The 24,842-nt window shown below is 38.3% G+C and overlaps 1 protein-coding gene across 1 annotated transcript in view; it reads right to left on the bottom strand.

The window, feature by feature from the left end:
- Positions 1-4,545: 4,545 nt before the first annotated feature.
- ITGB3BP (integrin subunit beta 3 binding protein) overlaps positions 4,546-24,842 on the bottom strand; it is a 36,270-nt gene continuing 15,973 nt past the window's right edge. Inside the window, exons 5-10 of the mRNA XM_015815534.1 lie at positions 23,942-24,017; positions 22,011-22,089; positions 20,299-20,392; positions 19,093-19,152; positions 8,433-8,486; positions 4,546-5,339 (exon numbers count right to left, since the gene is read on the bottom strand). Of these exons, the coding sequence (XP_015671020.1) occupies positions 8,434-8,486; positions 19,093-19,152; positions 20,299-20,392; positions 22,011-22,089; positions 23,942-24,017 (362 nt within the window). The 3' untranslated portion in view covers positions 4,546-5,339; position 8,433. The remainder of the gene's footprint in view (positions 5,340-8,432; positions 8,487-19,092; positions 19,153-20,298; positions 20,393-22,010; positions 22,090-23,941; positions 24,018-24,842) is intronic.

A 24,842-nucleotide genomic window follows, 5' to 3' on the forward strand; every position in this document is an offset into this window, starting at 1 on the left:
CTCTAAGCTTAAAATCATCAAGGTCCAGTGTCATGATTCAGTGTCATCGTTCGTGCTTTTCTGACAGTCTTAATTTCAGTATTAACCTCAATAATATCTGAAGGCCATAACAGGAATTGCAATGTATACTGTAGCTCTGGTTAATACTTTCCATGTAAGTCTTAATAGTATTGGAGATCTACACACATAAACATATGAGTCATTGTGGTCATTAGGATTCAGATAATTGATTTAGGAGTAGGGAGTCCTAGTCTTTTCATAGGCATGGAAGCTGGTTGTGTAATTTTGGGCCAGCCACGCTTTCTCTTCTGACTGGAAAGTTGAAAAACATCCATCTACCAACGTGCTGGACTAAGAGGCTTTCATTCTTCAGTAGACTAAGAGAAAGAGAACCTCACTTCAGCACTAAAACTAAAATGCTTAATTAACAGATCACCGAGAAAAGCTCAAATCATATTACAAAATAATCAGGTTGTTTTGCATGTTGTCTTGTAAGAGACTTGCCTTTTCATAAGCTGGCAATTGAAGGTAGTTTTATAATACAAGGTCCTAACCAAAAAAAAATGTTTCTTTGATTAGTCAAATTTCCATTCTGAGTAACGGAAGATTTAAAATAGTTTTGCTTTTCTGTTATATATAAATATCCCCAATAGAGATGCAACTAGGTACAGTAAATCTTTCTTAGCCAAAGATCCATGTTCAATTGACTTTGGATATCATTCTCTATTTCTCTTTCCCTTTTCCTCAAGATTTAGAGTATGTATGTATGTATGTATGTATGTATGTATGTATGCATGCATGCATGGTAGCTAGCTAGTCAGCTTATTTGTTAGCTTGCCTTAGGCATTCAGTGATGATTCTGGGATGAATGTAAACTTCTAAGTTCTGAAGAAATGGATGGGGTTCTCTTTGACATCTACCATATGTAGACTGAATCCCTAGCATTAATGGTAAGTAAAAGTGACCAGATAACTGATTTGGGGCTGGGTTGAGGTACAGTCATGATAAATGTATATTTGCTGTGGTTCTTTTCCTTCCTAAAGGAAGTGGTAGGAAAGAGAGATTGTTGTGTATGTGGGCAAGTCTTTTTATGTAATACTGATTTTTACTGAAGTGCCATAACCATTCTCAGCCAGGACTATTCCAAATAGTATCAGATTTATATTTAAACTTCTATATTGGATAAAGTCTTTTAAAATACAGACACAATAGGTAGATTTTTCATAGATTTTTCTCTAGATTCAGCTACCTGCTAGAAATACATGTATGGAAAAGCATACCAATTAAATAGTACTATTGAATCTGATATTAGGTGTAATTTGGGAGGATCTGTCATAATTTTGAACAGTTGCTAAGTGGCACTCATAAGTTAAGGGTAACCTGTACTGGTCTCATGTTTTTATTACCCTGTGCTATCCTTTTTCCCATGCAGTAATCAGAGGTCAAGAGTAAGTGCTCATTAACATAGAAAAAGCTTAGTAATGTATGAATTGTTTCCTTTCTCCTTCTGATGGCTTTCAGTACAGGGAGAATTATCTGACATTCCTTACATAGAAATATGAAATGGTTGTTCACTTACACAGCTATTATTGAAAAGGGGGAAGTGTCTAAAACTGGTAACTGTGATGCTTTAATAGATGAAATCCTTTGGAAACCTGTAGGGAAGTAAATTCCATTAAAATTGGCAAGACAACTTGTAATTAAGAAATTTAGAACTAGCTGTGTTGTGTACTAAAGTTGTACTTACAACTTGGTGTAATAACATTAAGCTCTTTGGAAACATGTTGATATGCATGATTAGCAATTACCTTTTATGAATAATTGCCTTTTCCTGCTTTTAAAACTGATCAACCCTATCCTTCAGTGTGCGTGTTTTCGTATAACATACATATGTTTTAGGAAAAAACTACTTTTTAACACTGAAATGTCAAAATGAAAAGAACCGATAAATGGAAAATTATCAAATAAAAGTTTTATTGTATTAAAATCAAACATTATAATTTATCAGATTTATCTCTTGCTTTCCCACATGAAGATAATTTCCCATACAGGGCATTCCTCCCATTTTTCCTCATAACCATCTTGTGAAAGGGGTTGAGTTGAGAGTGTGATTGGACCAAGGTCATTCAGTGGCCTTGAACTCAGTCTCTCCACTACTGGTCTAGCACCAGACCCACTACAGCAGGGGTGTCAAACTCAATTTCATTGAGGGCCACATCAGCATTGTGGTTGCCCTCGGGGGGGGGGTGACCACGGTGGGTGCAGCCTACTGGGTGGGTGTGGATGGAGTGGGTGTGGCCTACTGGGTGGGCATGGCCAGCTCTACATCGTTTGCGTTGAGGGTGCCTGTGGGGGCCTGGGAAGGAGTGGGACAGGTCTGAGGGTCTCTGGCAGAAGGGGGTGGGACCGGGGCAAGCGCCAAGGCATGGTCCATTTCTTCATTCCTCACAAAGGGTGACACCTCTCCAGCATGCACCTAGGGGGCGGGACCGACGTGGCAGGGGCTGGTTCCTCGCTGTTTCCAGACGGCCTTGTGGAGCTAAGACTGAATGCGTTTCAGCATAGATGGCCACCACAAAATTGTACATTGGCTCCCGGCCGGCCTGGGTCAGGGCCAAGGCAGAGGGGGCCATTCCCTCACTGTTTCCAGGATGGCTTCGTGGGCCACATGAAACCACTTCGCGGGCCGCATCCAGCCTTGTGTTTGACATGTCTGCACTACAGTAAGCTAGTCTAATTCATACATTTTGAAACCAGATGGTGACTTTTCCCAACCATGCCAATATAGTACAAAATAGTTCTATACAAACAGAAGCACTTTCTATTTTTTTTAATGCTGTTTCTATAGTGCCTTCTCATGAGTGGCTTTTCAAAACGCATGAACAGCTAAATATGAAGAAAAACAAGAAAAAAGGTCTATAAGATATAATGGTTTATGTACAAAGAGCAAATGCAAATTTAAAGCTCCAGTAATCTCCAGGCCTGTTCTCTTTGTGATTGATAGCTACCGATAGTGTTGGTATGAAACCTGTATGGAAAAATGATGTAGTCTTGCTCTTTCTACTGAATATATAGGCTACTTAATCCTTATGGAGGCCCATGCAATGGTAAAGCATTCATTCATGCTCCTGAATTTTAGCACCCAGTGTTAGACTGCTTCAAGCCTTCTGTTGTATTTACACAGTTTAACCCTAAAAATAGATGGCCCTATTCTAAAGGTTGTTGTAATATTCTTCTGATTTCATTAACCTCCTTACCCTTGGAGACTTTGCCCCAATGGCTCTAGGGAGACAGATATAAGGTGTTCCATACTGTATATGGTATCCTGAGATGTGTTTTTTCCTTCCCACTTATGTCTAAACTTAAGTGTCGTACAGATAAATGTTATGAGAATTCTTAATTCACATTCTAGGTTGCCAAATACCTTTATTGAGTTATACAAGCACACAAAACATTTGAGTTAGATGTGTTGCTCTTTTGTTTTATGATAATTTCTTGGTAATGAGTTTTCTGAAGCAATCTTATTTTTTTTCTCTTTTTTTAAGAGAAAGAAATAATAAATAATAAAAGCTGTGCCGGTTAAAGACAATTAGAAAGTAAATTTCAAGTTTCCAGTCTTTGCTATTCGTAAGCTACTAAGCGATCAGTAATTTAGAAAAGTATACATTTTCATAAAGGAAACAAAACATTTCATTACTTCCGTTCAAAATAGTCTGTCTTAAAAATGTGCCTCTAACATGCAAACTGAAATGTGAAATCATTTATGGGTCCCCATGCATATATAGGTAGTCCTCACCAACAGGAATTGGGACTGGTAGTATAACAATCAGTGGAACGCCTTGCCTTCAGATGTTGTGGATGCTCCATCACTGGAGGTTTTTAAGAAGAGACTGGACAGCCACTTGTCTGAAATGGTACATGGTCTCCTGCTTGAGAAGGGGTTGGATTAGAAGACCTCCAAGGTCCCTTCCACCTCTGATATTTTGTTATTCAGTCATAAGATGTGTGGTGTCATGACTTCACTGACTGACAGCATTAATTCCAGTAGTTCCAGTGTTGTTGTCATTTAGATCAGGGGTGTCAAACTGTCGGCCCGTGGGCCGGTTTCATCATTACCGGAGCCGCGCCCACCCCATTGCTGGCAACGGCAAAAAAGCTCTGATACATTGCATGACGTCGCGAGTTTGACATGTCTGATTTAGATGAATCCCAGGTGGTCATGTCCCACAGTCATGTGATCACCATTTGTAACTACCTACTGGCTTCCCCACTAACTTTAATTGTTAGATGCTGGTAGCAAAGGTCACAGCTGGTGATTACATGATTGTGGCATGCTGCAACATAATTATGAGCCAGTTGCAGTGCCTGAATCATGATCACATGATCACAGAGATGCTGGAATGGTTGTAAATTTGAGGACTGGTCATAAAACTACCATGAGGATGCTGTGATGGTCACAACTACAAGGATCCATGGGTAAGTACCCCTCGTTCAGTGTTGTAATTTCAAATGGTCACTGAACAAGTGGACATTAAGCAAGGATTACCTTATTATATTAGAACCAGTTTAATTTTTACGCTTGCAGATACTATTTCACAAAAATACTTAACCTTTTAAGGATTGAGTTTTAATGTATTTAGTAGTTTAAGTTCCAATAACACAAAACAGATATTAGATGGTTTCACTAGCAATAAAAAAAACTGAACTTCACTGGGAAACCAATGTTGCTAAAACAGTAACTGCATATACAATGTTTGGATCTCATAAGTCTTTATTAATAAAGGAATGGTTATATCCAAAGATAAATGGCATATTTGCTTGAATTTGTGTGTGCTGATAAGATAAACAATGTGCTGTAAATTGGCAAGGCATCTCCATTGTTTGTGGTAGAATTGGCAGGCCATCAAAGGCAGCATTGAGCATATAATTACTGTGAAATTTGCAGTTTGTTTGAAGGCCTGGGAAATAGCATCCATCTCTAAGAATAGGCCTTCTTACAAAATTTAGTGAAAAGCTCATTAAAGAATTTTTACCAAGATTGGACGAGTTTTCTTAGCTTTTAAACTATACAGAAGGAATACAATTTGTGCCATTACATATTTGCATAAAAAGCTATGGCAAGTGTATTATTTACATTGAGATTAACTGGTTGTACAGATTGTAAAGTTTAAATTAGATGCAAGAAACTGTATCTAGATGTGCACCTGCCTGGTACACTGAGCAATCCTTAGCTGGTATTTGCTGGAGAGATAGATTTACAGGAAGGGTTTTTTTTAACCTTTTAAGTAGGATCAGACAGTTGTAGAATCTTGCAGCCAAGCTTGATATATTCTTAAGACCTGTGGATTGTTTTTTTTTTTTAAAAAAAAATATATGATTAAAATAACAGGAAATAGCACCAATGTTACAGTTTACCATTGCCAATTACCATTAAAAGATACAACATACAAACACACACAAACCATTGGAAAATAAAATATCCTGTTTTCCTTGATGTGCCAGGAACCATTTATTACAATACAAATGCTCACTACTATTTTAGTTTATTATTTAAAATGGGAGCATAGCCAAATGTCTTAATAATCAAGAAAATAAAGAGGATGATGTTTAACACAATAGTTATTTTCATGCTGATTATTTGATCTATGTTGTCCAAATAAAAATACTCTTAATTGCTGTGGTAACAGACAACTTCTAGCTACCAAGAACCAATAATAATACTTAAGTGTTCGAAGGTTTGGATTCGGAAACATGTATTATGGTTTACTATAATAATACAAATGAGTTTATGTCTCTTCAGCAAATTTCCCTTTTTGCAATAAATGGAGGTTATTTTCTATTTTCTAATTATGCACTCTGCTAAGAAAAACTCAAGGATTATGAGATACAGTGAGAACATGCATTCCTACTACTACTACTGCAGCTGCTGCTGTTGGGGGCCAGAGTCAACTGTCAGCCAGTCAATAACTCATAATCTACTGGAATTCTCCTTTATTGTTATTAGGTAGTGGTACTTAAAAGTTTATGAACCCTTTTGAATTTTCTGATAGTAACGGGAAATATAATCGTATTAACAAACTGTTAATCAATCTTCCTCTGTGGAGTTCATTCCTGTTTGTAGAAATGTCCCCGATGGAAAAGGGGATGCATAAGCCATTCAGCAGATGCTCCACTTGACTCCACCAGGACCCTGCTTTATCTAGGATTCTTATTGGTGAACTCACATCTACTATTCTCATGCTCGGTGTATGAAGAAAGCTGAACATTAACGAGAAGAGAGATTTCATCTGTTGGCTTAAATAGTAACACTGAACACTCTACTCTGCACTACCTGAGCAAGATGAGAAGATGCTCACTTTTTGGCAATCAATGCTCATATCTAACTAGATCCCAGCAACTACTTCTATGTACCAGCATCCTGAGCAAGACTATTCTCTGGAACAGGTTACGTAGTGACACTCCATGACTTAGTAGCAGAGTCAACTCATGCTTCCTGAGACAATATTGCCTCTATGGATCTGTACTGGGACTGAGGGCTAGCTGCTTTTTCATTGGTAGATCTCTAGCAGCCACTTGCCTTCTGCCTACCTCTCAAAACCAAGAGGAATGCTGTCTCCTAGACATTAACTCATCTGGGTTATACTCATAGCAGGTTATCGACTCACCTGAGAAAGTCATATCTCCGCTTCATGTTAGGAATATGGAAAATGCTCTGACATCAGATAGTACTTTCAATAAAATACATTTGTGGTGAGTGAATTTAAAAAAATAAACCCTGGCTTTTTCATGTTTAAACTTTCTGACCATTTTAAGTGCCGTGTTCTGGGTTGTTATACTATCATTTATGTGCAAGTTTCTTTTTCCAAACTGTTCCCCATGTAGCTAGTATAGCAGTCATTCCTGCTACTACTGGTTTAATGCTGAATGGAATAAGGGGAGGAGAGTGTTGGAAGGAAAGCAACAGATAAATACATGGCCAAATGGAATAAGACTGCTACAGGCGTGCTGGACTTCTTGGGAAAACACTTTGGTCTTTAAAAAAAAAAAATTCGGCATCAAAAGTACATATGGATGAACAAGTTACATTGTTCATAAGCATACATTCTTGCTTATGTGCTCTGCCACATTTTGCAGACAAATAATGCAAAAAGTGTGTTTGTGTGTTCATACATGCATTACTGTGCTTTGCACAGTTACTAATGCTGTCTTGGTTTGTTTGTTGAGCTTTGGGGTACACCCCCATTCTCTGTAGCATCTGGCATTCTACTAAAGCTGGGCTTCCGGGTATTTTTAAGATTGCCAAGTCTCTCTCAGCTTATTGAGTGTTTAGGATGCACTTTGTGCATGCTCTTGTGCTGTACTGTTGAGTTTTCAGATTGTGTTTCAAAATGCCAAGGATGAAGAAACTATATTGCTTTCTCACTGGCAGCAAATAACCTGCTTTTGTTCTGTACTGCACTAAGTTTTGTTGCTCAACTTCTGCTGATTCAGCTCCAAACATGTATGCTTCTTTCATCCCTTAAGCAGTTCAGAGTGCATTTTTCTTCCTAGCTGAACAATCTAAGACAGCACTATTTGTTGTTTTTCTTACTGCTGTACTCTTCAATAAAGTTATATTTATTAATATAAGTGTTACAAGCATCAGGGCTGCAGTGCAAACTGCAGTCCACTTGCTCTGATGATGCAACGTAGCAAACTAGGGAGTAACATTTATTTCATAGAATAAGAGGGTGAGTAGGCCACTATGCAACTCAGAATCATTCACTTTTCAGTGATGCTGAAGCACAGGGCTGCCATCTTAAATTCCAATATAAATCAGCCTGGAATGATACAATACTGATTCTATATTATATGTAAATTTTGTTTGACGATAAGATGACCATGGTCTTGAAAATACTATATACTTAAATGACTTAATAAGGAATAAACAACATTCAACTTGATGAACATTACTTCATGAAAATTTGTTCTAACTAGCACTGGTCCAGCACAAAATGATTTTACAAAATTGCAAAAGCAAACTAAAATATACTCTGGAATATGTTCTGAAATATGACCATCTGATCAAGGCTGAATGAAATGCATTTCTAAAAACAAATACCAAACTGTACATTCCCTCTGAATAATGCAAGGATGGAATTACAACCTGTGAATATACAATTGGATTAAATAATGCTTTTTTGATTATATCATATCTGAAACAGTACAAATTGGTGCCATTTGGGAATCACCAACTTGCAGAGAAAATAATTATGATCACATTTGAGTTATTTTTCCATTGACTAATTCAACCAAGTGAACACTTTTGAAACATTTTTTTCTAAATAATATTACATTACAAATTTAATGCTATCAGAGCTCTATAATTCTTGCAAAAATTCCCGTTACACGATTTTCTATATTATACTTTAGAAGCATTAATGTCTCCTCACCTTAGCCAATGAGAGATTTCAGGAATGCAAAGCTATTGTCAGGTTGGAGATTCTCTGCAAAACAAGAACAACTTACTCTTAACATGGTGTTTTAACACACTCAAGTTTCAATTCTTCTCACTTATTAATGAGCTATAATAGAGTACAACCTACGACTAAATTCAAATAAATGTGAAGGCTGAAGATTTTTCAGCTGAACAGTATTGGCCAGAATGGATATTTACTTTTAGAGGATTATTGGTGTCTTATAATTATGAAACTGGATGAACAAAAATAACCAAAACCCCAAAATCCAATACACTCCCAAAGTTACTCCCATTCCATTTCCATTGCATTAGTCATTTTGTCCTGCTTTTTATTACAGAGAAAGGGAGCTCTTTTGTTAAAACTTTTTTTTTTGCACTCCCCCCCTTTTTTTCCTCTCACAAGTAGGAAGATAGAGGTAACATGGGACCTTCAACTTCAAGTGGGATTTGTAACTATTGGGTGAAATCAATAAGAATCTCATCCATATCACAAGAGTTCACAAACTCTCTAAAAGTTTATTCTGGATTTTTGCTTTGATTTTTGCAAGTGCATGCAAAGTTTGAGCATTTTAAGCCACGTGCAACTCCAAAGTGGATAAGGAAAGCAGAAACGGGGAAAAAAATGGTCACTTGACTGCTGATATAAAACCTCTCTTTTCTTAAACGTGCCAGGATAATTTTTCTCCATAACCCTCAACCACAGTTAAAATCTTTAGACTATTCATTATGGTTCTTTTTATAGTATTTTTATTTAATAAAACCTATTAAGACTACCATACAAATCTCTTTACTTATGCTTTTATCTTTTAACTGATCAATTTTTATATTGCTGACATCTCCTCTTCACCATTTGCTCATTTAAAAATTCATCGTACATGAACTATGTCTCTGGAGAAAATGTCTATAAAATTTGTTACAGCTGGCAAATGTGTATGAGTCAGTGATAGCACATGACTAAATGCTTCGCGGAAAATAAAACTTGTTTCTGTAGTAAGCAGAACTGTTTAAATGTTATTTATTTTTATGTTTCAAAGAAAATATATTGTGAAGTGCTGCATTGATTTAATACGCAACATTGTCTGTGTACACGCTGTACAAGGAAAATTTATGAAACCTTTGCACAACTCCTTTAATTGAATTTTCCAAATCTCTCACCACACACAAATAATCAATATCTTCTGCAGAGAAAACCAGTCAGAATTATTACCATCTTTCTTTTCAATTTTGTTGTCATCAGCACATAAAGAGCACCTGGATATTTGTAATGTCTGGATAGCAAGTTATTTACACCTCTTTAAAAGTAATTGCTATTAATCGCCTCCGTTGTGCCTTCCCACACCCTGTTTTATTTTAAATAACCATTACATGTCTGAAAGAAAAGAAACAGGTATTCTTTTTGAGCATTTGTAGTCATGAAGGAATGCAGTACTGATAACATTTTATAATTTAAGTTTTCATTTCACTTGATATTCACATTCCTATATTATTGTAAGGTTCGCTGGGGAAAAAAGCCTGTAAGAAATAAGAGCATACAACAATTGGATCAAAGTTCATGAGGTAATCTTGAAAGGTTTGCCTATAAAAAATGCAATTTGGTAAACTAGTGTATGTTTGGATGCATTTGTATAGTTGATTTTGAATATAACTGAAGATATTCAAGTAAATATTTTTCTGTAAATGTGTATCATAGCCAACATGATAAGTAACATTTAATCTAGAAAGTACAGAACATTAATCCACACTGGAAACATTCAGTTTGCTTTCAAAATATCTAACATTACTGTAAACTATGATGCTACATACTTCAAATGTGGTATTTTAAAACTGACATCTTAACTACTGCTAGGCCAAAGATTAAAATGACCACATTTTATACAGTGAAAAAAGTGTTATATCCTACAATATTCAGAGGTCAAAAGAATAATGGAGGACTAACCATTTTTCTTCCCACTAAGTAGCATTTCTCTGCTAGACAGATTAAAATCTCACCTAAAGCAAAAAATGCCACACAAAATCAATACAGCCCAAACTTAGTTTCTTACGAAATAATTTCAAGAGTGGTTCAGACTTCAAAGGAAAGTGAAACCACAATATTGTTCTCACTTTTCTGAGGCTAAATCCTATGGAACTCTGAGTTTACCTCTGAGTAGGCATGCATGGGCCTACTTGGCCGACCTTGGTTAGATTGGGAAGTCAAGCAGATTTAGGCCAGATGAGTATTTGGGTGGGAGAACATGACCAATTGATGTAGGTAACTCTGAACAAGATGGATTAATGGTCTGTCTTGGTATATGACATTTTTTTATCTTCTCATGTGAAAATGTCATGTTAGAATAGTGCTTTTCACTATTAGCAACTTTTAAGACAAGAACACTGGCTGGGGAATTCTGGGAGTTGAAGTCCACCTACCTTAAAGCTTCCAAGGTTGATAAACAATGGTCTTTGTGGTTTATCTTGCTCTAAATATCAGGTCTAAGCACCATTTGCCTTCTACCTGTCCAATGATTCCATTCTACCTTTTTGGGATGAACAGCTGCAACCGAGGCACTATACAATTGTGGCAAATGGCAAACTGACTGGGGGAGCAAGCAAAGTCTGCTAGCTTTACATTGCTTGATCTCTTCGCGACAGAAAGCTAGATTCGATGGATTATCCAAATTAGACTAAATGCAATACAATAATACTGCAAAACTCAGAAGGCAGCTTTTGGCTTTTTTTAAAAAAAAACACTGCAAAACTCCATTGCTTTGTCTTGGAGATGGCAAACTCATTTGTAACAGATCTTTTTGTTTTCTAATCAATTGGGAATTTGCCCAGTGGATAAGCACCACTTTTTCTATCTGGCACAAGACACAAGACTCTCCCCAAGTGATCAAGTGTTATCCGGGACTCAGCAGGATAAAGGTTAATTGTGTTTGGATTTGCTCCTCCAAATGCTGAAACACAAATTCCCTTTGGAAATATGCGACACCCATCCTACACATAGACATGGCATGCTTTAGACAGCAGCAACACAACTCGATTTCATCTCCTGGCAGCTGCTCTCAAGTTTGCTTACATTGTCTTCAAAAAACATTTTGTTTACTGTAAATGCTAGTCATGGGCAAACAATGGTGCTATTTTTTATGCTGCGAACATAAAATGATATACTAAGATCTACATAATGCTGTCCATTGATGAAGGAATGCTCTGAATTAAGTTGTTTTAAGTAGAGGTTGTTTATGTAAAGTAAATAAATTTCATGCCTCACCATGTGATGATAACGTGACATTCTATCAGTTCCAAGCCAAATAACAGTCATAAGTTTTATGTCCTTAGCGTAACTAATTAAAAATAATTATAGAAAACAACATCCAAAAGTAAAAAACAAAATAAAACACTATGTTCCTTCTTCAGCTGCCCTTCCCTCCTTGCCGTTATTTTTGACACACCCAGGACAGCAAAATATATACCACTGCAGCAGTTAAAATCAATGTTGTTCAAATCTAAAAAAAATATTTTGTGTTCCACAACAAATTTTATACACCATGCTAAATCCTATGTGCTTTTGGGGGGGAGGGGAAGGAGTGTTAAATATGCCTTTAGCATTCAAAATGGAAGAAATCTTCTCAATTCAACATCTCATTAATAGCTGTTCTTGAACACTAAACAATCAATGGTTTGTCTGTGTTTGTGTTAATTGACTACTATATTGAAAGGAGGTTCAGAGGAGATTGATAAATAAACTTGGAATTTACTATCACGAGATGTTGTGCTGGATACCAGCCTGACTGGCTTCACAAAAAGGTTGGACCCATGGCTATTGGCCTAAATCATGGGTGTCAAACTCGATCACATCATGTAATGTATCGTGATGTGGTGCGGAGCCGAGGTAGGCATGGCCTGCACATGACGCATCCGGCCCGCAGGCTGCCAGTTTGACACCCCTGTCCTAAATGAAGTGTGTCATAAAGGCCATGGAAGACTAGTGGGTTTCTTTGTGCAGTTGGTTGGCCACTGTGAGAACAGCCTGCTGGACTAGATGGGCCAAGAATCCAATCCTGCTTAAATTTTTAGTTCTTTTCATTAGCTAATGGCCAGTTTTTAAAATAACGTCTGATTTCAAGACCAGAGGATTTCCATCATGTTAACATTCTTGACCTCAACTAGCAACTTTGATCTGCTTTTATTGTCATTGGATCTTCAGATTTTTCTGAAAACATAAACATTTCAATGTTAGCCATAGATGATATAATAGGTTTACTTTCCTCATAGCTATGCTATATATTAGTAAATGTTTGCTTGATTTTTTTCCCCAGGGAACAAGAGAGAAAAGAGGGGAAAAAGGACCTAGCACTATCCTCAAAGCTTGTATAGTTTCTCTTTCCACCACTCCTGACCTAAGGAATTCATAGGTTGGAACCACAGTTTGACCTAGTTTTCCGGCTGTGGTTTGAAGTCTAGCTATAAAGCTTTTATATTATGTTCTTTGTTTAGTGAAAAAGGACATATTTCTGAGTAAAGCTTCAGACTTACAATAAATATTAAGAAAATACTGAAAAACAGAAGCACATTCAGAAAAAGGAAAATTAAGAGAACACCAATAATAATAAAAATAAACGTTACAAAACAAAGTGATCCAGGTTAAATTGACACAGTAGTAGCTAGGCTTGTGATCCAACAGGTGCAAGTGGCTAAAATGACCAAGAGAAATTTCTACAGTGACTCTTAACTCAGATTTAACTAATTGCCCTTGTGTCATTCTATTCCATATCGAATAAAGACAGTACACGTCTCACTACAAATATATTTATTATTTATTAAATTTATATGCTGTCTACCTCCCTGATAAAGCAGCCCTGCGTGGCTTACAAAGAATAAAAAGATAGATTTTAAAAACAATTAAAATTTTAAAAGCTAAATCAAAACTAGAACCAAGGAAATACATGACACGGGGATGAGATCTTCTTATCCCATCAACCACCCCCAGAGGTGAGTGCCCCATTCAAGGCCCAGGCCAACCAGCAAAGCCAAGTTTTAATACCCTTCCAGAAAGTGAAAAGGGTGGGAACAGTTCTCACCTCGGGTGTAGATGTAAGATTTATATGAGGAATGATGTCAGGCTGAAGAAATTAGGAGCTTGGATAGAGTTAAAAGTAGTACGAGTTTATTTCATGCTATCTATACACAAGAATCTGATATACAGGGCAAATTGGCGTTAGATAAGAGTCAACGGAATTCATGGGGGGCTGGACCTAGTCTCTTGTGGGAGCATAGCAAAACTCAAACTCGTGACGTGTTTGACCCTGACTCAGCTTGGTCATCTTCTACAGATGAGCAACCTTTGGGGCCCTGAAGGCTCCAGCAGCTTCCTGGTCACACCTTAGGGACTGCTTTTGCACACTGCAGAAGATGAACACCCTTACACAAAAGCTAGCAAAGAGAAAGGATTTTTAGTCTTGTCTGCTATGAATAAATGGGAGCCCTCATGGTTTCCCATTGCTCCCAGCAAATCAACTAGTGGCAGAGATATAGCAAAAAGCAGAATTTTTTTTTTTTTAAAAAAGACAAGTAGTAAAAGCAGAGAAAGAAAATCCAAGCCAAACCATTATTGGCTTTCACCAATGGGGCTCCAGGTTTTGCAATCAATTGATTAGTGCAGTATTTTTCAGCCTTGGCAGCATGAAGAAAAACTCCCAGAATTCCCCAACCAGCCATGCATTAGTGGTTTGCCTGGAACTACAAAGAGTTATGAGATTTTCAGCAAGCCACGTATATCAACCAGAGGCTGCGTTCAATCTTTGGGCCATGCTCATTCCTGCTTTACATAGCTGGACTCTCTAATAAACTACATTTCATTCTAAGTTAAGGCGTAAAATTGCTACTGTGGTAGTCCTATCTTTAAAGTAATTTTTAAACAGCAACACCATTTACTAAATATGTTTTGATTAAGAACTGAAAAGTCCATCCTAAAGATTTCTATATACAGACACAAAGCACGTAGCATAAGATATTGGGGGGGGGGGGAAGAGGCAAGAATGCTATACATTCAGTACATGTTAACAATAAAGAATGAGAAAACTCCACTCAACACATCTGACACCCAGCAAGCTAAGTCTTCATTGCTGAAATGTCCTTTTTTCTGTTTCTTTTAAAAACTAAATCATAACCACAAGGGAAAACTAATCTATTTGATCAAGATCTGTGGCTGCCTGTCTGGCACCAAGAACACACTGCTGAGCTACGGAGATTTCAGATATCAATAGAAATGCGAAATGACTTCAAGCTCAGGGAAAAAGGAAGTATTGCCTTGAGTTTTAAGACACAAGATTGGGAACTAGCTGTCTTCTCAGTTCACTCTTTGCCTGTGAGGATAGACAGATAGATCTTCCTAGCCTTTAACCAAACTTTGTGAAAGAAAACACACATTCCTGTCCTTGCATAAATCGGAGGTTTTGCTCCTAATTCATATCCATTACCCGCATGTATCTAGGTAGTGAATACATCACCGAGAATAAAATTAGGCTCATAGCTTATGTAAGTGCATCTCCAAATATTTTGGAAACAATGCTACATGGACAGCTATACTGTATATGGTGAAAAAATTCTTTCTAAGTGATCGACTAAGAAGTGATCGAGCTTGGGATCAAGTCTTCCTGTAAACATGATCAGTATAGCAAAAAAGCAGACACACACATATGCCACAGCAAACATGACCCCATTAGATTTGAGGAAATAGAAAAGGTTTTTTGCCTTGTCTTTTTAAGGCAAGTTTCAGAGGACTCTGGACAAAGCGGATCATGTAATCCCCTTCCAGTTGAGTTTCACTATGGAACTGAGATGGCTTTGGCCACATTCCTAGATGACCATGGGAGGGATCAGGCTGGGAGTATAGTGTCCTTGGGTACTGCCTTTCATGACAGAGAGCCAGTTTGTTGTGGTGGCTAAGATGCTACTTCTCAATCTCGCCTAGATATGAAAGCTGACCAGTCCCTTTTTCAGCCCAACCAATGTGACAGGGTTGCATTTGTGGGGAAAATGGGAGGTGGGCGCATTAAGTATGAATATTATCTTGAACTGACCCCCCAAAAATGAAGGCAGGATAAATCAAATAAATAAATTTTCCATATATAAAAAGATGACATACAGCAAAAGACAAAAGAGTGTTTCAATGTATAGGATATGGAATCATGGTTTTAATATGAAAGAAGTCATAACCTAATTGAATGTTCAAAAAATCTTCTTAAGAGCAAAACCAGTTTGTTAGATAATGGAACAAATAACAGTCATCTGACGGGTGCTTTAATTTTGATTTGGCACTAACAAGGAATTAGATTTGGTCTAAATAATCTTTCTATGAATCAGTGTAACACATGATATATTTATGTTTTCAAGGTGGATTTCCTTTTTCCTCCATCTCTCAAACTTAGATAACTTTAAGAAGAATCTCTGTGAAAATCTGATCAGAATTACTCCTTAGGATCATAGAAACAGATCATTTATCTCACCAGCTCATAACCTCCTGATTTTAAGCCACTGAAGTGCATAACATGAAACAGAACTATAAGGTGCGTATTTTTAAATAAGATATGCTTAAACCTTCAGGTGGGTCAGCTAAGCAGTTAAGCATCTCATCTTTTTAAGTGCCTGGCTGAGATTGGACTTTGTAAAATAGAGTTCATTTGTCTCTGCAATGTGGCAAGGCTGTATTCATAAATGTTGAGTGCTCTCAAGTCCCTCAGTAATAGACATTAGAGAAATATTATCATTATTAAAGCCTTGGGTGGCACCAAGGTTGTACTGTACATGGAACGATTTGAAGATAAGAAATGGTGATGTGGCTAAGACAGAAAAGATACAGAAGTGTGTATGTGTGTGTGTGTGTGTGTGTAAATCCAGGCATCTACAGACTGTACTCCCCTTAAATATGTTGCTTGCATGGTGTCAAGAATACTAAAAACATTGTATGTTCTGGCTCCTATTTGTTGTAAGCTCCCCAAAGAGCACTGCAAAAAAAAAAGGGTAGCTTTTATTAAGATCAGTGAATTAAAGATGCCTGGGGGGGGGGGAATAGCAATAGCTTGTGTTTCCTTAGTTAAGTAATAAGTGGGGTTTAATCTGTATTAAAGGCCAAGGATTCCAGCAGTATGAACTAATAGAGAGAATGGGGTTTGTGCAAAGTCCTCCTCATGAAAAATGGCCACATCACTGCTTCTGCAGGAAAGTTGCATCATTGGCTTACCATAAAGCAGTGGTGGCGAACCTATGGCACGGGTGCCAGAGGCGGCACTCAGAGCCCTCTCTGTGGGCACGCGTGCCGTCGCCCCAGTCGTAGGCCTTCAGCTGGGTTTTATAAAACCTTTTCGCTTTAGGCTTCCACCGCCGTGTGCAAAAACAAAAAAAGGTTCAATCAATCAATTTCAACTTCTCGCGGGGAAAAAAAAGATCTTGCAAAGTTGGAATTGATTGATTGAACTTTTTAGTCCCACCCAGTCTGCTGTTACCACTGCAGCCACGCCCACCCAATGGGCCATGCCCACCCAAGGGCCACGCCCACCCAGCACTCGACGATGCATAAGTGGGTTTTGGGTTGCAGTTTGGGCACTCAGTCTCTAAAAGGTTGGCCATCACTGCCATAAAGGATAGCAACTGAAGTGCTCTAAGATCACATGCAGCCTCTAGAGCAGGGGAGTCCAACCTTGGCAACTTTAAGACTTGTGGACCCCAGAATTCCCCAACCGGCCATGCTGGACACCCCTGCTCTCAAGTCTTCCTGACCATGATCACAGAAACACAGACAGAAAAATGTCTTGCATTTTGTCATACTGTCCACTCTTTCAAAATGGGAAACACAAACATGGTTGTATAAGTCCTAAAATAAAGATCGCATATATTTTTTTAAAAAAGCAAGCAACTCCCCAAAGGTGTACATACTGTATGGTTCTTCTACATGGATTCAACATTGCAAAGAAAAAGTTTTTGGTAGGAAAATAATTTCATAAGAAAGACTTCTAAGTAAGCTGCACATTTGCATAAGGGCCTCCAGAAAGTACAATACAGTTTCAAAATAGTGGTGGGCTATAAGCACCTATGCAAAATGTTCCTAACTTTCTCCTCCCTCTCCAGATCTCTTTCCTATAGTTCCATTATTTTATAAGGGCTCCGTCTTCTATAAAAAAATATTTTGGACAATGCAAGAGCTCTGCGAGGAAGAATATAATTGTACTTCACTGGTATCCTTTACAAAAAAACTTGTTGCAAATTCATTTTAGAAAATCAAAGAAATAAATAAAATAAATAGTCAAGAGCCACTATTAACTGTCAAATTGCAGATCTAATGCAGACTTGGTAAATAATAAATATCAATTCTATCAATGCTCATCCTGTAGGACTAAATTTTCCAAAGATGTAAGAGAATTATCAGATTTCATGGAAATTGGATTTCATACAGCTTATTTAAAGACCACAATAACAGGTTGCAAAAACCAATGTTATGCAGTAAATTCTGTCATTTTATTATGTGAAAGCAAAGCTACAATACAAATCAAAATTGTCCCTGATTTCTGGATCCTCTAAAGCAGGTGTGTCCAACCCATGGCCCATGAGCCTCATGCGGCTCTGGACAGCTTGTAATGGGCCCCACAAAATCATAAAAAATATTTAAAAAATAAAGGAACTTCGTTATTTATATACATTAACTATATTTTATGTGCGCCCAAGACTATTTGTCTTCTTCACTCTATGCGGCGCAGGAAAACCAAAAGATTGGACAACCAGGTTCTAGAGAGAGGTCCCACTCAAGGCTTCCAATGCATTTGCAGATATAAAATAAATATTCCACCAATTGGTTCAGTTTGTGATACCCTACAGCAGTTGCTTTTGCACCAGCCAATCATCCCTGTTACAAAAATAAATACAATTTCCTTCATGTGGTCTCTTCAACTGTATTGGACTTTACCTTCACCACTCCATACCACTTATTGGTGGGAGTTGATGGAGAGAGTGCCAATTGAGAAAGCTTGTTAATAAAGTGAAAAAATGGGAATGAGGTTTTTGCAATTCATCAGCAGTATGTTTCTTTCTCCTGGGGTGCCTAGGCACCTACTTGGAGAAAACTGGATTTGCTACTTCTGCTTCTGTGGTTCTCAATCCCTAAGAAAGGACGTCAACATCACAAGGAGCTGTAGATTTTCCTTCACCTCATTAGCCAGAGGGGGAAGGTATGTAAATAACCAAATTCAACATCACATTTGAAGTTTAAAAAATGAAACATCTGTCCAAGATATGTAGCCTCTTAGCATCTGATAAACTGCAAAATAACTAATACCAAACACAGCTCCTTAGACTATATCACTTTGGTTACACTAGGAGTGTCCAACCTTGGCAACATTAAGACCTATACAGGCATGGCTGCCTGGGGAATTCTGGGAGTTGAATGCCACAGTTCTTAAAGTTGCCTTTTAGACCCTAAAATGTGACAATGTGTTTTTATATATCTGTTTAAGTGCTTGGGGAAGAGAAGAAAGTTATATTATACTGCAAGGGGGGTGGGGGTGGGATGGTGCCTTGTGAAACAGTGTGTCAAGAAATGGTGTTCCCTATTAAGTTAGCCAGCAAAGCAAATGTTATACAATATTAAGGAATAAAAACTTCACCTTGAGTAGCAAATCCAACAGCACCCAGTTTTCCCAGATTTCTCTTTCTGACTTCCTCAACTGAAGAAGAAACAATATTTAGATATCACAAGAACACTACTTGTGTGATTCTGATGTATAAAATGGTGGTTATGTAACATCCAATGGAATCATTAAAAAAATGTTGAATTAGGTGCAGATTTCTACATAGAATGATATTTCTCATAGAATGATAACAGAGGGTTTCAGGTAGACAGGAAACCAAGCCATTTTATTTACAAGGCCAGCTATAGGCATAAAAATCAAATTTTAAATACTAACCAAGGTCTCAGAGAGTTTATGCTTAATAGACTATAATAATCCAGTCTGTATGTTTTATTATTTTCACTATTGCATTTTTTATTCAAATTATATTTTATCACAGTTTGTAGGTTTTTTCAGTTTTCTCATCTTATTTAAGGAAAAGAGAAGGGAAATCACACTTAGATCTTATAACACTTCTATATTATCCCCAAAAAGAAAAACAGCAAATAGAATCTTAATAAATTTTATATAAATGGCAGTAATATATCTTAATTTAACATATGGACATCTTCAGTGGAGTTTAGGGGATGTCAGTGTCAGGGTTCTTCTGTTTATAAGGGCTTCAATCAAGTGACCTTCACTTGACACACCCACACCTGAAGCCCTTCTAAACAGAAGACTGACACTGTCATCCCTTAAACTCCACTGAATATGTTACCTAGCCAGGTAACAAAACGTTCAGAAACCAACCCACACGCTCAGAAATGAACCTTGACCCTCAGTCTTATATATGAATGGGTTAGTAAGTTGAGAAATACAGTTAGGATGCCAAACCGGGTCGTTTCATCTGTGAAGAATTAAACATTAGGCTAATTTTTAACTTCCTCAACAGGACACTTTAATTTAAGGGTACAGTCCTATTTGCACGAGAGTGAGTTTCACTAAATTTAATACTATATTTAACTAGATAAATACAGGATTGAGCTGTGTTGCCTTAAATAACCATTACTGTCACTTATCTTTTGTAATTGTTTTGTTCCGTGTAAAGTTTCTGTAGAGCCTTCAAAAGTTATAAAAAAATAAACCAATGAAGGGGAAATGGTACATATTACAATTATAGCTCCATAATAACTACAAGCCCTCCTACAAAATGTAAACTTTAAATTCTGTCAAAAAACTAGAATGAGATACTGTTCGTCTTACTCAGTTTCCTGGATTTTCTCACTTCAATTTTTAAGTTACCAGACTTGTTTGAAGTACCCAGAATATTTTCCAGCTCTCTGGTGCCCTCTAAAGCCTGAAAAACAGGGTTTTTTTGGGAAAAAGTTAATATCAGTGCTAAGGTTTTTAACCTAAAAACATTTCTTAAATCTTCCACTCTTTTCAATTCATAATGACTATACAAGCACACCATGTTACTAGTATGTGATATTAGAAATAGGTCCAATATGATCAGCCCAATGAAGCTGAAAGTTAATTTCCTGGCTATATTTGATAGATTACAAAACTGAAAAACCAGGAATTCCATTTTGGATATGATTTGAAGTTTTTGCCTGTTGGAGTAACCTTTGGATTATTTTAACATCTCTCCTAGAGCAAATCAGATAAAATGAAGGGTTCCCCATAACTCTGTCTTAATATCATGCACCAACATAGCCCAATGAAAATGCAGAGATGGTTGAACGGTGATTTCAATTCAGATGTCCCCCAATCCAAATTCATATACAGCCATTATATCAAAATTCAAACATTTGGGGGGCTAAGCATCAGACTTTTAAAAAGGATATCAGAGGTTGCACTGCAAAAGAATAGGGTAACTTACACATTTTAAAGGCGTTTTACTATTATTACCTATAATTAATTGAATTATTTCACTGTTACATTTTAGCACATTCACTTATAGTGACCCCCATATTTTTTGATGATTACTAACTTTAAACAAAATTAAAAGTATGAGCAAAGCCACCCCAAAATCCTCTTACACACATGCACCTCTCAGACAGTGGAAGTAGCAGGTGAATGCATAAAGGGACAACTTGTTAGCAAAGAATTTATCAGAATGTAGAGACCCTCTAGAACAGTGATGGCGAACCTTTTAGAGACCGAGTGCCCAAAAACTGGCCCCGCCCCATTCTACCCCCTGCTCCACCCCACCCCATCTCCCGCCCCGCCTGCCCGCAGGGCCCGCCGCAGATCGCCCAGGCAACCCAGCAGCACCATGGCGGCCACGCCCTCTGCCCGCCCCCTGCAGCATCAACTGTGCACGATGGGGCGTGAGAGCAGAGTCTTGTCTACGCTGCCTGGCTGCCATGTCCTTGGCTGCGCTGCTTCGTGTGGGCCACGTTCAGGGGTGACTCTCCTCCAGGGGAGCTGCTGGTGAGGAGGGGGTCGCGGAGGAGGCGAGGCTGGGGCAACAGCATGTGTGCCCACAGAGAGGGCTCCGAGTGCCACCTCTGGCACGCGTGCCATAGGTTCGCCACCACTGCTCTAGAAAGCGTAATAGGCAAAAAGAAAAAGCTTAAGTAAGAGGAGGAAGATCCATAATCAAGATTATAGTCAGAAAAGAAATTTAAATCCAGAGCAAAACTGTAGCCTGAGCAAACATCTCAGATAAGACCTTCCCTAGTTCTCACAAAGACAAAGGGAGAGAGTGGGGAATGCACTCAGACTTACAAAATTCTGGTACTATAAACGTATAAGGAATTTAGCATTAGCATGCATGACTTTGGTTCCCTAGTCTGGTCTACCTTGAAGGGATGGCACGAGCACACATATGCATCTATGGAATATTTAGTATTTCTACTGAACTCAACTCACAATGTGAAAAGGAAGAACATAAAGACTAAACTGTAATAAAGAAAAAAGATCAAGAGGACTGAATTAATCTGACAAAGTGGAAAAGAATAATGGCAGACCTTCAGATTGGTTAGTTTTTTTCGGATTCGCAGGAATCTTTCCAGGGAATGTTCAACTTCAGACTGCAATACCAAGAGTCTAAGCAAAAAGACAAGTACAACATTAATGGTATGAAACAAGAATAAGCAAAATACAAACAAGAAAAACTAGACCTTCCGTGTAAGATTGTGTTTTTAGCAAGCAGCCCCTCCCTACCGCAATTAAGGTTAAAATAACAGCCATATAAGGTTGCAACTATTTACATTATGGTATGCATCTGAAAAATATTTCTAGTTCATCAGGTTTCTTCCTGGTTGTATTAAGATTGCAAACAGGCTTCAGTATACTAATTTAGTATCTACTGTATTTCTTACCCAGATATCCCAGTGTTAGTGCTGTACATAAGAATTCCAGCCAAGCCCCATTCCAAATTCATGGTTGTTCAAGATCAAGGAGAAAGTAAACAGTGGATGTAAGAACAGAGAAAAAGAACAATGGAAACCACAGCACTATTCTGAAGGCCATTAGAAGGTCGATACTTGACAGAAGGACTACACTGCAGCAATATATTAAGTAAAAGCTCAAGTAGCAATTGCTTGCTCCGAACAGCTGAAACAATCAAACAGATATTATAGGATAAAGATGAGGATTCCACAGATGTTGCTAAACTATAACTCTTAACCTCTCTCATCGTCAACCATATCGCATGGCATTGCTGCCAAATCCAGTTCAACAACATTGGAAGGAATAACAATTTCTTGCAGGATTAGGCAGTACAGGTAATCCTGTATAATTGTTGAAACTATTCAAAAACCATTTGAATAGTATTTATGCTTGGTCCCCAAAGTTATGGCTGTTGCAGTATCGTTGAGGTCACATGCTCAAAATTCAGGCATGGTGGTTCACTCACACTAACAAGACTAATGACTTCAGGGGCGCTTCCGGTGTCCCCACCTCTGCCTGAGTGCTGCTTCAGCAGTGGTCATAGTGCCAGCTGCACAGGGGCTGAAGTTGAGGCCTTTCAAAGTATCGTGAGAAGGGCACATGCAATTTGAAGAACAGTGCATACAATTATTGGAAAAAAGGAAGAAGGCTGGGGCGGCCAGTGGCTGCCTTGCATAGGGCCAGGCCAGAGATGCTTCAGCAGCAGTGGGAGAGAGAAGACAGCAAAGGTCACCTAGGTGCAGTAGAAGCTCAAGGTACAGTAGATACTTGGTGGTGGGGGCAGCTGTGGCTTTGTGCTGTGGTGCTGGGTGGCTGTCTGCAGCATGGAGCTTGAGGCAGCACTCCGCCCTGGTGCTGGCAGTGCTGAGGCTGAAGTAAAGGCCCAAGGCAGCCACAGCCATCTGAATCTGCTGAAGGCATTGGACTTTTACTTCAGTCCCAGAGCTGCCACTGCTGCTGAAGTGTGTCACTATGCAGGGCGGCCAAAAGAACAGGGGGAGGAGCTAGGCAGATGGGGGGAATTCAAGAGGAGAAAGTCCCTTATTTTACTGAGGTTCAGGGCTGGGAGGAACCAAGTCAGGAATGGCTTGGATTGCAGTGGATCCCCACCAGGGGAATTCAATTAACAATACCAATGGGGACTGCTGAAATTTCTGTCATTAAATAATGTGATGGACGTTGTGCTTTGTGTCATTACTTTGTGATGGAAATTCGGGTTACAATCACCACCATTAGCTAATAAATGATTTAACACAGTTCACAACTTTCAATGACATAACATAAAATACAAAGAAAAAAAATATGACACGCATGATAAAGTGAGGGTCTTATTCCCCCTTGCCAATCCCTTGGATGAATGTGTCATTCAGAACATTAAAACATGGAAATGCACAGGAAATACTAGTGCAAAAAAGCATTTGTATATCTAGAAGCGCTAATGCTTCGAACACCCCCAAATCACCTGCAGTTGGAACTTCATGATAATTACTCCAATAGAAAACCTTACTTGTCATTGTTTTTCATTTCATGCTGCTCCTTTCTATTGGATTGGATTGGCAGGACTTTGGAAGACTCTCTGATTTCTAGAAAAAGAATTAAAGAAGTAGAAATAACAAGACATTCAATTTGAAATGGTTTGAAAAAGCATTCAACAGAGAATACACAAAGATTATCTCATAATTCTGAAACCACTGAAAGGAAACAGTACACAGACTTTGATTTTAATTCAATGTCACCGCACCATATAATATGTGCAATATCACCCCAACGTAAGGAAAACCCTATGAAAGTCAGTCCCTTAGCAAACATTAACACTTTTTAGCAGTCACTCTCATTGCAATAGCTGGGTAAACATTTTCTACAGAACAGAGGTTTAATTCCCAAACAGTGGCTTTTAAGTTAGGGGTATACTTTCCTCTCTAGCCAGAGAAAGCTCAAAGGATCTGAAAAAGGAACTCAACATTCTAGAGAACTAGAACTTTTTGTATCAGGGAGACAGGGGAGAAATTTTCTTTCCTCAAAACCCCAAATCCATCCTTTAACCAAGAAAGTTACAAAGAGCATGGAGGGGTTCCAAGCCATAGATCAGTGGTGGCGAACTTATGGCACGGGTGCCAGAGGCGACACTAAGAGCCCTCTCTGTGGGCACGCGTGCCATCGCCCCAATCCTAGGCCTTCAGCTGGGTTTTATAAAACCTTTTCGCTTTAAGCCTCCGCCGCCGTGTGCAAAAAAAAATCAATTTCAACTTCTCGCGGGAAAAAAAAAGATCTTGCAAAGTTAGAATTGATTGAACTTTTTAGTCCCACCCAGTCTGCCATTACCACCGCAGCCACGCCCACCCAATGGACCACGCCCACCCAATGGGCTACGCCCACTCAGCACTCGACGATACATAAGTAGGTTTTGG

The sequence above is a fragment of the Protobothrops mucrosquamatus genome, unplaced genomic scaffold, assembly GCF_001527695.2.
Source record: "Protobothrops mucrosquamatus isolate PMUCROS unplaced genomic scaffold, P.Mucros_1.0 scaffold347, whole genome shotgun sequence".
Classification (NCBI taxonomy): domain Eukaryota; kingdom Metazoa; phylum Chordata; class Lepidosauria; order Squamata; family Viperidae; genus Protobothrops; species Protobothrops mucrosquamatus.